The following is a 14,685-nucleotide window of genomic DNA, read 5'->3' as shown; positions in this document are numbered from 1 at the left end:
GTTCAAGTGTACTAAACAGTCTGAGGGGCCACACTATTTCTGGCAAGCCAGTTTTCTTTACACTCTTTCTCCGCATGTCATCGATAAATTGTGCTCAGTTGTGAGTACCCCCCTTTTTCTAGTAACGTGTTTTATTTGTGGTATTGCTGGGTGAATGTGTTACCTCAGAATCAAGCTTATCCTTTTGAGTGCAGAGCAAGGAGGATTAGGATATGTGGAATATGCTTTTGCTTTACCAAACACACGCACGCACGCACACGCACGCATGCACGCACGCACGCACACACGCACACACACACACACACACACAACAGCATGGATTTTAAAAAATGTCCTATTTTGGTACATGCAGGGCTGATTCCATCCACCATTGTTCTTTTTCTTACATCAGGCGTTCTCTGGTGTAACTGGTATGCTATAAGGACTTCTAACTTTTGCTGGTCCTTTTTTTTAACTTTTTAACCAATGAAAATGATGTAAACAATTAGTTACAATCTAAAACATATGTGCGAGCATGAATACATTTGATATTGTTTTCACTTGCATAGTTTTACATTTGTTCCTGGCTGATAGAACCGATAGAACCCTTGTGTGACGCGACACATTTGGTATTGGGAAGCAGTATCAGTGATTCCTGCACATCTGCCATGCCATGCTTTCTACAGCTCGCATGCCTGGTCTTGTGATATGACACAGCGGCTTGCTATTGGGAATTATTGCGTCTTGAGTGCTCGTGGCAAGGTAGTCTGCTAGATTGGGTGCGCTTCCCGACAGTAACTGTGAAATTGAAACAAAATGCATTCAAGGGGTTTTTCGTTTGCAGTAATAGTTGCTGGAACACATGCCAGAGCACACACTCCCAAAACAGCATGTGGGCTCAGTATGGCCATTAGAATTCTTTGCCCCTGTTGTTTCAGCACTGAAATGACAATGACTTGGCATAGCATGAGGCTGACATTTCTCATTTCTTGTGTCTTGCCGACAGCCTTTGGAACTGCCACCGTGACATCGGGAACCGCGATCAAGTTCAAGCCGCCAACTGGGACAGACACCGAGGCGATAAACGGGGTGCCCATAACAGTCAGGACATCACACCAGTGCATCACCTGCATGAAGGAATACGAGAACAAAAGCTTGGAGGTAATGTCCACAGTGCTGGAAGATTCTTAGCCATTTTCAAAGGCCTTACCGTATTTACTCGCATAATGATCGCACTCGCGTAATGATCGCACCCCTGAAGTTTGTCGTCAAAATATGACTTTTTTCATTTCCCGCGCAATGATCGCACCCTGAACTTGCTGCAGCCATATGTCGTATGTGTGCCAAGTCTACATGACAATGGTCGTGCTTACGTTAGTTTCCTCCTCTTTCAAAGCGAACATGGCTACGTTTTTGCCACGGACTTGATGATATTAGCGATATCGGCAAGCGTGAGTTCAATATTGGTGTGGAAGAAACTCACTAAATGCACATCGTGTACTGATAAAACATATTAAAAAAACGCGCTCGACTTGCTGTGTCGGCAGCCGCGTCTTGATGTCCCACACTGTGACAGCAGCAGCCACTTATTGGTCGACCTGTTCTCACCTCACAGCAAACTCGTTCCGGCGCATTCTGTAATTCCGGCGCATTCCGGAATGAAAACACTGCATTTTACATCACTCGGTGGTCATTCGGTGGTCAGTGGAGTTTTTATTAGGTTTTTATTTGTTATGTTTATTATGTTCATGAGACTTATCGTAAACATTCTGACCTGCATTTTGTGTTTTCTGCGCTGAAACTTTTTCCCGAAAAATTTACCTCACATAATGATCGCACCCCTAACTTTGCATCATATTTTTGGAAAAAAAAAAGTGCCATAATTACGCGAGTACATACGGTAAATCTAGAATAAGAACGGCCCTGGTGTCCAGCGGAGAGCAGCTGTAGCCATTGATTGTCTGATGTTTGAGGCGTAACATGAAATCTTGCATGGAAATTCCGGCATGAAAGCCAACCATGGTGTGCAAATATAGGAGCTTGTTTTCCATGAAGTTTAAGGCGAGCGAGCATGTGTTCAAATAATTTTCCCACACATGATGTTAGTGGCACTGGCCTGGGGTTGTCGAGCTGAAGATTTTTTCTTTGTTTAGGAGTCATTGTGGTTTTGGCTGTTTTGCATGCATTGGGAACAGTGCCCCGCTTCCAACAATGCTTCATGTAATCTTTTAGAGCCTCTACTGAGCTGTCGTCAAGGTTGCGAAGGATCTTGTTATTAATGCCATCAGGCCCAGGCACCGATTTAGTGCGAACACCTGGAATGGCAGCGCGAACTTCTGCTATCGTGGGGGCCCTATTTAATTCAGGATTGTGATTCCCCGTATACAGAGGAAGAGGTCAAACTTACTGGGGCTAATATAACATGTCTATATTTTGTGCAATAGGTTGCTGTCAGTGCTCCCAAACAAGTGGAATAGTGCTCGTAGGTTGTTACGTTGAATAAGCCTGTTATTTTCGGGGTCAGTAAGACTTCTAAGGGTGTTCCAGGTCCTGGCTGCACCCATTTGTGCATCCATACGATCACAAGTGCTGTGCCAATTTTGTTTCGTGAGGTGGATTGCGTATTCTTCAATTGCACGGTTGAGGCGAGCAAGCCGCAGGCATAGTGGGTGATTTAGTTTTCGTTTCTGCAGACGGGCTTGGATGCTAGATTTAGCCTCCCACATTTGAAGGAGCTTAGTGTCTACCTGCTGGAGCTGGACCTCGAGCCTCGGGGAAGATCTGCATGGCAGTGTTTACATGGTCATTTAGCTTGGTTATACAGGTTTTGGTGTACTTAATGTTGTTAATGGGATCCGACTCAGCCACCGCCTCCCAGAGTTGGTGGAAAGTGTCCCAGTTTACGCTTTGAAGCTGCTTTTCGAGATGGCGGGGTGGACCTGAAAGGATCATTATGGACAAGATATAATGGTTGCTGCAAAGGTTCTTGTATGTGTTCTGCCAGATGGCATCTCGCACGTTTTTTATGAAAGTGAGATCAGGGATAGTATCAATGGTGATACTATTGCCAATGTGCGTTGGGTAGATTGGATCATTTAGAATATTGAGGCCTAGTTGTTTTGCTTCCTGCCATGAAAGTCTGCCTTCCTTTTGTATCTCTCTTATAACCCCCAGCAGAGTGTGAGGAGCTAAAACCACCTACTATAAGCAGAGTCTGTTTTTTTTTTGGTGATATTTAGTGTTTTGCAGAAAAGCTGTGCAAGATTTCAATGCTTACTGGGGCTGCTGTAGACAAACAGAGACCCCAGCTTCCTGTCAGAGAGAAGTTCAAGTAAAACATGGTCGACGGTGTCGACGCCGGTTTGCTTGCTGAATTGCCGGTATATTGCATTTGACAAGGACAGCAACCCAAATTTGCTTGATACCTGGGAGCGCAGCGCTGAAAAAACAGTAGCCAGATAGTTCAGCCAGGCTGCCAGACTCCTAGAGTGCAGTGACGCCCGGTTATGCAGGGGAGTGTGTTTAGGTATTGCTGAAGGTTTCCTCGTTTGGGCCGAAGCCCTCGGCGATTCCACTGCTAGATGCGGTATTCTTTATGATGCCTGGTCTGCGCCATAATGACTGCCAGGAGGGTCAGGGCTCTTGGGTCCTCCGCTAACAGGGGGCAGGAGATAAGACATGAATTTATGAGGACCAGCCCCAGAGGCTTGTCTAGGCAGCGTGTATGTGTTCTCTAGAGCCAGAACTTCGGATTCCAGAGTCTCATGTTGTTTGGGGAGTCTCTCTGCCATTGCGGAGATCATACTTTCCAATTTGACAAAGCGATTTTCGATTCTAGCTCTGACAGAGTTTCTTGGTGAGGCGGAGTGCTTAGGGGCAACCCTGCTTTTCGCTTGGTAGGGGGATCGACTGTTTTCCTCTGGGGCACCAACTACCACTACAGAAAAAGGCCTGCACGCAACTAAAGTAGGTGCATTCGCTGAAGGGGCGGATAGCTGTAACTGCCCTGTAAAGGGAGTAAAGCGAGCATGAAGCTGAGCATTTTCCGCCTTAAGCTGCCTGCTTTCTTTTATGACAGTTTCGAGCAATGGTTTAATGCATGTAATCTCCTCCTCTAAGCAGGAGCTGCGTGGGGTGTCATGCTTGTGTTGTGCGTGTTTGCACTGTGTTGAGCGGGCTGAGAGGCCAGAGTTGCCCACCTCACCTTTGCCAGTTTTTAGTTTTACGGAGGCACCGACCACGAGACCTGAGCGGGAAGTGGAACAGGAGGCTTCACGTTGTCCTCCCCTACAGCGGGATTTCGAACGAGAGCAGTGCGAGCCATTATTGTCCTTCGCCAATGCTCCACTCTCAGCCTGGGGAAGGAGCTGGAGCGGCCTTGGTGCTGTTTCGTGTCCTTGTCACTCGACTGGGCACTGCTGAAAGTTCCTTGCTGGTGATTGGAGACGTCTGAAGGATGCTGAAGTCCTCGTTGATCTGAAATCCTCGTTGGTCGGGACCATTGGCGCTGCCTCAGCATGAAGGGGGTCTTGTATCTGTGCCAACATCTTTTGTTTCCTCTTGGGTGATCTTTACCACATATGGCACATTTGATTTCACATACATGATCTTTGGTCGGGTTTGGGAGGGCGCATGTTTTGCAGCACTGTCTGTTAGGGTGTGGACATACATCCATTCTGTGCCCTACGCTGCCGCAGGTTGCGCACACTTCATATTTTTCCTTCTGCAAGAAACAGCGGTATTCTCCACCACAGTAGTAAACGAAGCAAGGGACCCGTTGGCCCTCAAAGACAATGTTCACAGAGTTCAATTGTCTGGCCCATGCCATGGGCCTGGAGTACTGTAGGACTTTTTGAGTACATGAGGCTGCGGGTAATATCCTCAGCTGTGTCATTGCTGTGGATAACCCTCTTGATGGTATCTTCAAGGGGAGCAGTGTATGCAGAAGTTGCATAGCCGGGTTGTTTGCCAAGTCGGAGTTCTTTGATCTTGTTGTACTTTTTTCCCTCGCCAGGGCGGGGGTACTCACCATAATGATGTTTTGCGGGAAGTCATTCCAGAGAATATCCTCAGAGACTCAGGAAGATGGGATTGCAGTAGCGCATAGAGCACTTTTGAAATTGAGCATCACTCACTTTGGTTACATACGGGCCATCGCGGGGGTGAATGACGATATTGATGTCCTCCTTGGGCAGCCGTGGTTGCATGGGACAAAGGTGGTCGGTGAGGTTCTGGTCTTGGGCTGAACACGTGAGCGTACTGCTGCCAGCCGCCGGATGCCTGTTGGAATGTTTCGAAGTAAGGCCAAGGCGCGAATGCGCCGGCGGTGGCTTGCAAGCCATCCAGCGTTGTCTTAGCAATCTTCTGTGGAGATTGAAGGCCAGAACAGGTCTGTCAGAACAGGTCTGGTATGTAAAAAGTTGCCACATAATGGGTATCACGGAAAAAAGAAATCATGTAAAGAAAGACTTACCTGATAAGCGGAGAAATCTGCATGGATTTCTTAAGCCTCACAAAGTAGAGAATAAGTTGCAGAACATGCAACAGCTAGCCTGCTGTAGGTGCAAGTAGAGAAAACAAATACACATTTTATTTCCGTATTTTTACTTTAGTTTGTTTTTGGGGGTTCAAATCTTGGATGGAACGAACATTTTTTGCTTTTTGGGGGATTCACAGCATCAAAAGTCTGCGATGTCTTCTTATTCCAGCAACCCAGCAGGATAGCAGGAGGGGCAGACGTGCATCCAGCATGCTACCACATTCTACCGGCTTCTTTGTGGGAACCCAGTGCAATTGCGTGCTGGCTTTCTCCGATGCAGGAGCTTCGTCTGGAGGACTATGCAGCCGACCGAAAGGGTGGTGGCCGGGCGGCCACGGGTGACCTTGGGGCCGCCACCCAGCAGGGTCCCACTGCCAGCTTGCCAACTGTCCTGCAGCCAGGATTCAACTTTGGTGCCACTCAGAACTTGTCGCCCTTCGGAACATCCTCAACATGTGAGTTGGCAGGCCTGCTTTCACCGTTGCCATGTGTTGCGAAAAGAGGCTTGGGTCCAAGCTGCTGAAGGCATACTGGGGTGCAATGTTGGTTATGTGGGGTTGTGCAATACACAAAACTCCCGAGTCAAGGTAAGGAAATAAATATCCGAGTATGGTAGAATCTCTACGGTACGAATCTCGCGGGACCGCGAAAAACGTTTGTATCATCCGAAATTTGTATGAACCAACACAGACCGAAAAATTGAGCACTAAAAAAAGCTTTTGTTTATTTTTTTAACACGAAAGTGTTCTATGCTGTGACACACCAAGATTTTACTGACGTCATATCCGTCACCGAAATGACGCCAGTACAACGAACACAGGCGAAACGGCAAAAAATGTTTCATTCACACGTATAGTGCTACCATCTAGGAGAGGTGAAGCGAGTAGTACATCATGACTTTAACGAGCGTCTACAGTTGGTGCCTCAGTCCGGCAGCATATAAGCTGCGTCATTTCTCAGCGCAATGGTGCCGCAAAAAAACGACGACGCCAACGAACAAATGACACGAACGTGACTGATTTGGTGCAAAGAGACACACCAGCGGGAAGCAGAATGTGTGCGCACGTTCTGAGCCATGCAACCGAAGTGGTCGCAGGACCAAAGGGGTCGCACCTTCGCCGATGTGACCCGCCAGTAGGACGTCCCTCGCCAAGCACACCCACAAGATACCCACCGACCTGCAAATCAAGCTCCTTTTGCTGCAGATTTCGCTGCAGATTTCGCTGCAAGTTTCAATTTTGTGTTTTACCGATTCCTATGACAGAGGAATCAACCACAGTTTTTTCTTACTTTCGCGTGAAGAAATCTGTAATGTTTTTCTGCTTTTTGTTGACCTCCGTGTTGCCAAGCAGTCCTTTCTGGAGCGCGTAAAACTCCGCCCTCGTGTTTTTACTCAGGGTGCCCAAGCTCACTACATGCCGCAACAGGCGTGAACCACATGGCAGATTTTTGCTGGCGATTTGTGCGCATCGGCGTTGCGCGTGCAATTTTTAGCACACCCGCGTCGACAATTCCGTGCCTGCGGCAGCTTCTGCCTTGGTCAGAAAGTGACGCACGATGCTCGCAGCAGTGGGAGGAGCCTGACGACTTGCACCAATGGAGAGGCGCGCTCCTCATGGCGGCAGTTTCAAAGTGCTCAAGACTGGCGGTGCGGATGATGTGTTATAGCACAGATTTCGCCAACATTATAAGCTCCTTTACCGCAAAAGCAGTTTCATGTGTGCCTTGAGTGGCATTTTTAAGAGTAGTTGGAAGCAATCGCTAGTGCGCCCGCACCACTTCGTGGCTGAAGCCGCTGTCATGTTGCCGCTGTCATGTTGCCGCCGTTGGCCACATCGCGCACAGCATGCGGGTGGTTTCGCGGCAGTGTCAGCATGCCCGTGGCATGCACGGCGCGTTTTCTCAAGCAGAAAACAGCACCCGACTCCTCTCTTTTTCACTCTTTCTCCGAGAGCAAAGAGCGCCTGTACGTCGCCGTCGCTTGCTCGCTCGGCAGTCGGACCCGTCGCCGGTTTGTTCATATCATCCGCCAGGCCTTACAGGTCCATTCGTAACAGCCGAAATTTCGCCCATTGCAAACAATGCAATTTCACCAGGAGTTCTCAGAAATTCATATCATCCCAAAATTCGTATCACCCACAATCGTATCATCGAGATTCCACTGTATTATGTAGGTGGTATTCACTGGCGAGACAGGCATGTAGGCAACCATGTGAGTGCGTCGTCACTGGTTACTTCGGGCTCTGCTGGATGGCTGTACTTTTCGTGCTAAGCACATGATATATATTGGACATTCCGAACTCTACCCCACCGAACGCAAAGTACTACAATGTGAGTGCAATTAATAATTCTGGTGACGCTACCATTGAGAATCCCGTTGAAATGGAGCACACAATGCACACCAGTGCTTTTTTTTTTTTCCTGCAGTGTGCAGGCGCAGTGGCACAGGCCGCGCCATGTCCATGGCCGTTTCCAGTGTTGTCAAGCGAAGAAATTGACAGCTAAACTTTTCAGTGAATACCATCTATAGCCTACTGAATGGGCACATTTGTGCAGTAGAACCTTGTACAGCAGAACCCCGATTATACGACCTTGGGACCATGAAAAAGCGTCGTAAAATGTGGTCATCGTAAAATCCAAAGAACAATTGCGCCTGTAAATGCGATTTCGCACGACGGGTTCGCAAGAAACTTCAATTTAAGAAGCTTCAATCTATTGCTTTGCAGGGCTGGGACATCCAAATCACTAAAAAAGTAAATGCAGTGCAGGTGCGAATTATGATGGAATAAAACAACCTTATACCGGAGTCCACTGCAGTGATTCCCGCCAGCCTATGTGAATCATGGCACACACAGTCACAACAAACACATGTGCAAGCCTAAGCCTGTCAGGTTAACCTCGTTGGTGATTCACTGCTGAGTGGGAAAAATTAACATCTGCACGTGCACTGCCGCAGTGACCATTTTTTTATTTATGTGGAGTGTGCTTTAAATTTTCTCATTCCAATTCACAATCACTGGGCTGTTGCAACATTGCTGGATGTAGAAAACAGCCTTATCCTGAGCACTTTGGTTGCACAGCCATCCTGCACAAGCCAGGGAAGTTTTCTGTACCTCTGCCCTTCAGCTGAAGATCCTCCTCTTCCCTAGGAGTAAAGTTCTTTAATGAAGAGAGTACTGAAATTAAATTGTACGTTCGCATTTTATTGCATTGGTTGACTCTTGCTGGCCTAGCAATTTTGAAAGAGCACTTAATACAGTTAAACTTTGATATAACAAGGTCGTACTTGGGGGCAGAAATGTCGTTAAATTGGGAATTTCATAAAATCGAGGTTTCAATTTTACAGTTCATTTAATCAGTTATGGAGGATTCAAAACCTTGCCCATCGCCCAGAAACAACTGCTGTGTAGTTACCTCTCCACTTAAAGCGAAATTTGTACTAAAACTGGCCGCGAAAATTGTGTGAATTAAGAATTTCAACACTTAGGCAATGGAATTCGGATAGCCGACGGTAATTCATGTGTCGTAAAATCGGTGCTTTTTCTGCAATGCCTCATTAAATATAGCAGACTAGGTTTCCCTTTTTTCTTTTTTTTATTTGGGTCACTACTAAACGCCGCTGTTAGTCAAATGAACTCGCGTCACGGAGCAAAAATATATAGGAGAGGAAACGCCCATTGCGGTCTGCGCGACCGAGCGACCAGATAATGTCACAATGATAACTACGGTGACCTACGGAGCTCCGCAGCAGCGGCGGCGAACAATTTGACAGCGGCACCTGGTTGAATGTATTAAAAGCATTGCTGTTGTTTGCAGCATTCGCCACAAGGCGTGAAACGCTATGTGCTCGAGCTGCTGCGCGCCGCGGGAACGGAACGGGCGTTCATCTCGGAGGTAGCGCGTGCGTCATCGTCCCGCAACGTCGGTGATGCTGTCACTTTTCAGTGCACTGTCGCATAACCAATAAATTGGCCGGTGCATTCAATTCGCTTCCAGCGCATCGCATGCGAGAAAAGGCCGTGCGTTTACAGGTTTTACTTTTTTTTTGTGTTTACAGTAGGGGTGTGCGAATATTCGAAACTTCGAATATTCGATTCGAATTTTTCGGTATTCGATTCGATTCGAACGACACTTTTATTGTTCGAAATATTCGAACCACCCGAAACTAAAAAAAAAAAAAAATTCAGAGCGCGTCTGTATCGGTGTTTATTTACAGTGGACTCTCGATGATACGATTCTGGGGGTGCGAATTTCGGGATGATACGAATTTCTGAAAAGTCGCGGCGAAATTGCATCGTTTGCAATGGGAAAAATTTCGGCTGTTACGAACGGACCTGCGCGGCCCGGCGGAAGATACGAACGAGCCGGCGAGGCACCCGACTGCCGAACGAGCAAGTGACGGCTCTCGCTCCCCTGTTTGTCACTCTTTCTCCAGAAACGGCCGGGCTGTTGTTTTCTGCTCGCGAAAACGCTCTGCGCACTTCCAACCTTCCAACGCGCTGACACCGCCGCGAAACCACCCCCACGCTGCGCGCGGCGCGGCCGGCGGCGTCAACATGGCGTCGGCTCCAGCCGCAAAGTGGCGCGGGCGCTCGAGCGAACGCTTCTAACCGCTCTTTAAAATGCGGCTCAAGGGAGACACGAAGTTGCTTGTGCGGTAAAGGAGCTGATAATGCATGCGAAAACGGTACTATAAAACATCATCCGCGCCGCTAGTGAAAGCGCCCATAAAATATTTGCCGGGGTGCTAAGCCTAACCATCTCCGGCGGAGCCAAGCCGGCTGTCTCGATCTCATCGCAAGTAGTCAGGCTCCTCCATTCTGCCGCGCGCGCCGTGCGTCATTTTCTGAACGAGGTAGGCGCTACCGCGGGCGCGAAATCGTCGATGTGGGCGTGAAAATACAGCGCTCGCAGAGCTGAGGCGAGCGAATCGCGTGGAAAAACGCACCATGCGGTTCACGCTTGGCTGTTGCGGCGTGCAGCGAGCTTGGGCACAGCGAGTGAGACGAGCGCGAAGCTTTACGTGCTCCAGAAAGGACTGCTTTGCGACACGGGGGTTAAAAAAAGCAGAAAAAATCACTCATGTCTTCACGCGAAAGTAGGAAAAGAAATAAACGAAAACTTTTTTCAGCGCTAAATTGTTTGGTCTGTGTTGGTTCATACGAATTTCGGATGATACGAATATTTTTCGCAGTCCCGCGAGATTAGTATCATCAAGATTTTCCTGTATCAGCGCGCGGCAATGTGCACGGGCTCGGGCATGCCAGCTACTAGTGTCTCAAGTGAGCTGCTGTTTTCGGTATCTGGTAAAGTGGTGACGAGCAGGAGGTTGTCACTGCTCCCCGAACATGTCGAGCAGTTAACCTTTCTCCATTAACATTTAAGTGAGTGCAGACCTTAACCTGTTGTGTGCAATGGTATTGTGTAATTCCTAATTTTACTTTGTGTGATTTGTTGTGCAATAAAGTTGCAGTTTTTGTGTCTCTAGATGGTGAAAACATTAATTTTACAAAAAACAATAAGTATTCGTATTCGAAAAATATTCGAAAAATATTCGATTCGATTCGAACTTTGTTTTTATTATTCGAATTCGCTTCGAAATTAAAAAATTGATATTCGCACACCCCTAGTTTACAGGCTTGTATTTTGGGCTTGCTGCTTGCTCAAGATTGCAACGCATTATTGCCCCTTCTATTCGCTCGTACCGGCCGGTTTAAATTTGACCGAAAATTAATCGCGAAGACGGGCTCTTCAGCCAACGGAAGCATAGAAGAGCGCACACAACACACTCTCGCTTCAGCCACAGAATGTTTCGGCGGCCCCGCGAAATACGGACGCGATGCCACAGCCGGGTTGGACTAGACGAGTGCGAACAGAACGCGCGCCGGCCGTGGCTATGACCGTGCACTTCCTTCGCTTGCCGCTAGATGCCGGAAACTTGACGTTCGCCAAATGCTTGTGACCTTATCAGGCTGCCCCGGGAATCTTAGTTTCCCCTCCTATTTTATTCGTGCTCCGTGACCCGCGTCCATGCCCTGTAAACTTCGCCCCGGCAAGGTGTTGGTTCGAAGTTACGCCTCTTTTCGTCCGTTCAGTGGTAGGCTTAGGCGCGGCATTGAGGGGTGCGGCGGGCCAACAGCGGAAGGGTGCTATGAAACTTTCGAAAGACTTTTTTCATGTACAAAGGTTCCACAGTATGGGTGCGTGATGCAACCACGACACTTGAGATAAAGCCATGATTGTGAGTTGAGCGGAGTACACGCGGACCGCTTAATTCACTGTGCGGAGCAGCACCCGCTAAAGCGGAAAGCTTACATTAAATATCGTCTGGCCAAATTCGATTAAGCAATTACTTTTATGCCCACTGAGCCCTAAAGAAACCGATTCTCGGCAGCTGTCTAATGAACACTGAATTTATTGCCACCAGCACTCAATGTTCAAGCCGTAGTGAAGAAGTCCGTAAGCAGTGCTTGGCGTTTCTTGACCAGGGTGGGCTTTGCGTGACACTCGTATGCTGACAGCGCTAACAAGGCTTGCTCTTAAACATTTGCGTGCGCCTGCGTGCCTCCGCAGAACATCGATGGCATCCATCACTTCGGTGGTCGTCGGTTTCACCGACACTTCTCGGAACTCTTTTCTTTCCCGTGGAGTGCTCATGCTGCGTATACAAGACTCACCTAATGATTCACGAACAAAATATTAATGTGGTTATCAGCGAGCACAACCTAGAGGAGCAGCACCGTGAGCAAGGACGCATAGAAAAAAAAGCTTGAAGTAGGCTTCGCCAGCCTAATCATAGAGGGCACTGGCGTAGGCAACGATGGAGACTTCAAAATGGTGGCCGCACTATTAAACCGTCCATGACCGCTACCAGTTTGAGCAGCTTCTTTCATCGCTTTTAGTTGTTGTCAACTGCAGATTTCACCGCTTGTCTTTCATTTTACCCTTTTAAGAGTTAATGCGAGTACTGAATGTTTTCAGTGTAAACTTTGAGAAGCAAAATAAAACGTGCCTCGACCGGAATTTCGTTCTTCCTTTCTTTCCGTGACTTCGTTAACGGGGTTGTGCCACCAAATTTTAAGTCTATAAAAAGCCTGCTGCAAGCTTTCTCTGTATGCAAGGACCATCAACACGAAGTGCTGGGTACAGCAAGCGCTTAATATATATTTTAATTTGCTTCTAAAAAGTACCTAAAAGTTCTTCTGGAGATCGGGACCCATCGCTAGCACCACTAACCATGACTTCAGTGAATTGCCAGCATAACAAAGTTTGTGACGTCATACCACGTTAGCGACTCGAGCGACGTCAACGTGAACTCCAGTTGTGAACTCGAGTCAACGTGAACTCCAGTCAACGTGAACCACAGTTTGTTTGGTCGCTTGGTCGTATCAGACACACTAGGGCGACACGAACGACGGCGACGCGACGCTGACGAGTCGCCAAACCATCGGCCAACTGCCGAATTGCCAGATTGCGTTGTCACACTACGCCGACGGCGACACAAACACGTCGGCCGATGGGAAGTCGCCGTAGTGACTGACTCGCCGACCGAAGATGCCAACATAACCGGTCGCCTGACTTGTTGCCCGACGCATTGTCGGGAATCGACCGAGAAACGAAAACTGCACCCCGACAACATTCGTTCCGCAATGAACGCGGCTCTATTTTTTTAGTTTCTGGAGTGTAATAAACTCAGTAAGGTCCATGAAGCCCATACAACTCAACACTAGCGCCAGAGTCCTTCAATGCTTTTCTGGTCACGAAACTTCTCCGTAACGCTATGGGAGAGCTTCATATGGGGACCAAAAGTCCCGCGCGGTGGCGCTACGAGTCTGGTGAAGGCGGCTTGGACGGCGGCAGCCGCCTTTGCAGTGCATTGGAGCGCGAGCTTGCGGGTGTTTGTTGTGTGATATAGCTTTCTAAACTCATCACGAAGGGCAAACTATGTGAACTACCATGCCTGTGACGTGCTGTGTACCTGGGTGCCGCTCTGGCTATCGGAGTACAACGGAAAAGGCTTCATTGTTCTGCCTCCCAAGCGACCGCGAACAACGCGACATGTGGAAGCGAGCCATTCCACGACAGGAGACGGACGCTTTCAGCTTCGAGTCGAAGGCCGTTCGTGTGTTCGAGGAACATTTCGACCCCACGGACATTATTCGAGCCGATGAATTTAAAATAAGTGCACAACCTGTGCTTCTGCAGCGCGAGAAGCTCAAGCTCCGCGTCGCCCCGGATATTTGAAAACCTGCCGGCGTATCTTACGAAGCCCAAGCCACGATCGCGCTCACAACGAGATAATCCGTCTGCTAAACGTCGTCGCGTTTCGTCGCCGCACAAAGATCGGACTGCAGCTACTGTGATTTTGGTTATCAAACCAGATATTTTGAATTTGGAAAGCGGAGCATGGCTATCTTTGTCTGCATATATTTTTTTCACTTACCCGCCGCGCTTGCCCAGGGGCTAAGGCGTTGTGCTTTGATAAGCCCAAGGATGCGGGTTCCCAGCCGCTTTTCTGATGAAGGCGAAAAGAGAAAATGCTTGTGTGCTCGAGATTTTCGGCGCAAGTTAAAGATACCTCAGTGGTTAAAATTAATCCGGAGCGCTACACTATGGCGCGTGCCCCATTGCCTGTGTAGCGTCGGCACGTTAAACCTCATAATCAATCAATGTTTTTTAACTTGCCGTTTGGGTGGGACGGGTGTGACAGGCACTGAGCGGGCGAGTTTTTATCTGTTGACACCCTATGCCTATGAGAACAGCCGAGAAAGTAGCTCAAGGCTGTAGGATTTACTCTTACCCTGGCCCCTCCGCGCGCCCATTATTCTGGTTTCATTTCGTGAGCGTTTTTTTTTCCTGCTGTCCACGCTCGCTTTCCGAACCTCGATTATTTTTTTACATTATTAGTGCGCTATAAAATAGCGCAAACACAACGCTAACACAACGTGCTGTACGTTTGCACACCTATTTGCTCAGCGCAGCAAGTCGCGCCCAGGGCTGAATACAGATTTAATTCTGGTGCTAGTTCACCCAAATCATACAGGCGGCTGCAAAGGCTAGTCAAAAATTGAAAACGCCAGATGTCCGCCTTTTCAAAGCGAGATTGTAGTGGTGCTTGCCGCAACGATCGAACACTGCAGCATATGCGCCTCAGTAACACCCGTAGT

The 14,685-nt window shown here is 48.3% G+C and overlaps 1 protein-coding gene across 1 annotated transcript in view; it reads left to right on the top strand.

Moving 5' to 3' along the window:
* LOC144174186 (uncharacterized) overlaps positions 1–14,685 on the top strand; it is a 115,886-nt gene that overhangs the window by 11,158 nt on the left and 90,043 nt on the right. Inside the window, exons 4-5 of the mRNA XM_077702703.1 lie at positions 986–1,140; positions 5,799–5,973. Of these exons, the coding sequence (XP_077558829.1) occupies positions 986–1,140; positions 5,799–5,973 (330 nt within the window). The remainder of the gene's footprint in view (positions 1–985; positions 1,141–5,798; positions 5,974–14,685) is intronic.

Source organism: Haemaphysalis longicornis, unplaced genomic scaffold, assembly GCF_048455015.1.
Source record: "Haemaphysalis longicornis isolate Haplotype H1 unplaced genomic scaffold, Haemaphysalis longicornis Haplotype H1 scaffold_3, whole genome shotgun sequence".
Taxonomy (NCBI): domain Eukaryota; kingdom Metazoa; phylum Arthropoda; class Arachnida; order Ixodida; family Ixodidae; genus Haemaphysalis; species Haemaphysalis longicornis.
The sequence above is the reverse complement of the archived record's forward strand: the minus strand, read 5'-3'. Positions and strand labels throughout refer to the sequence as shown.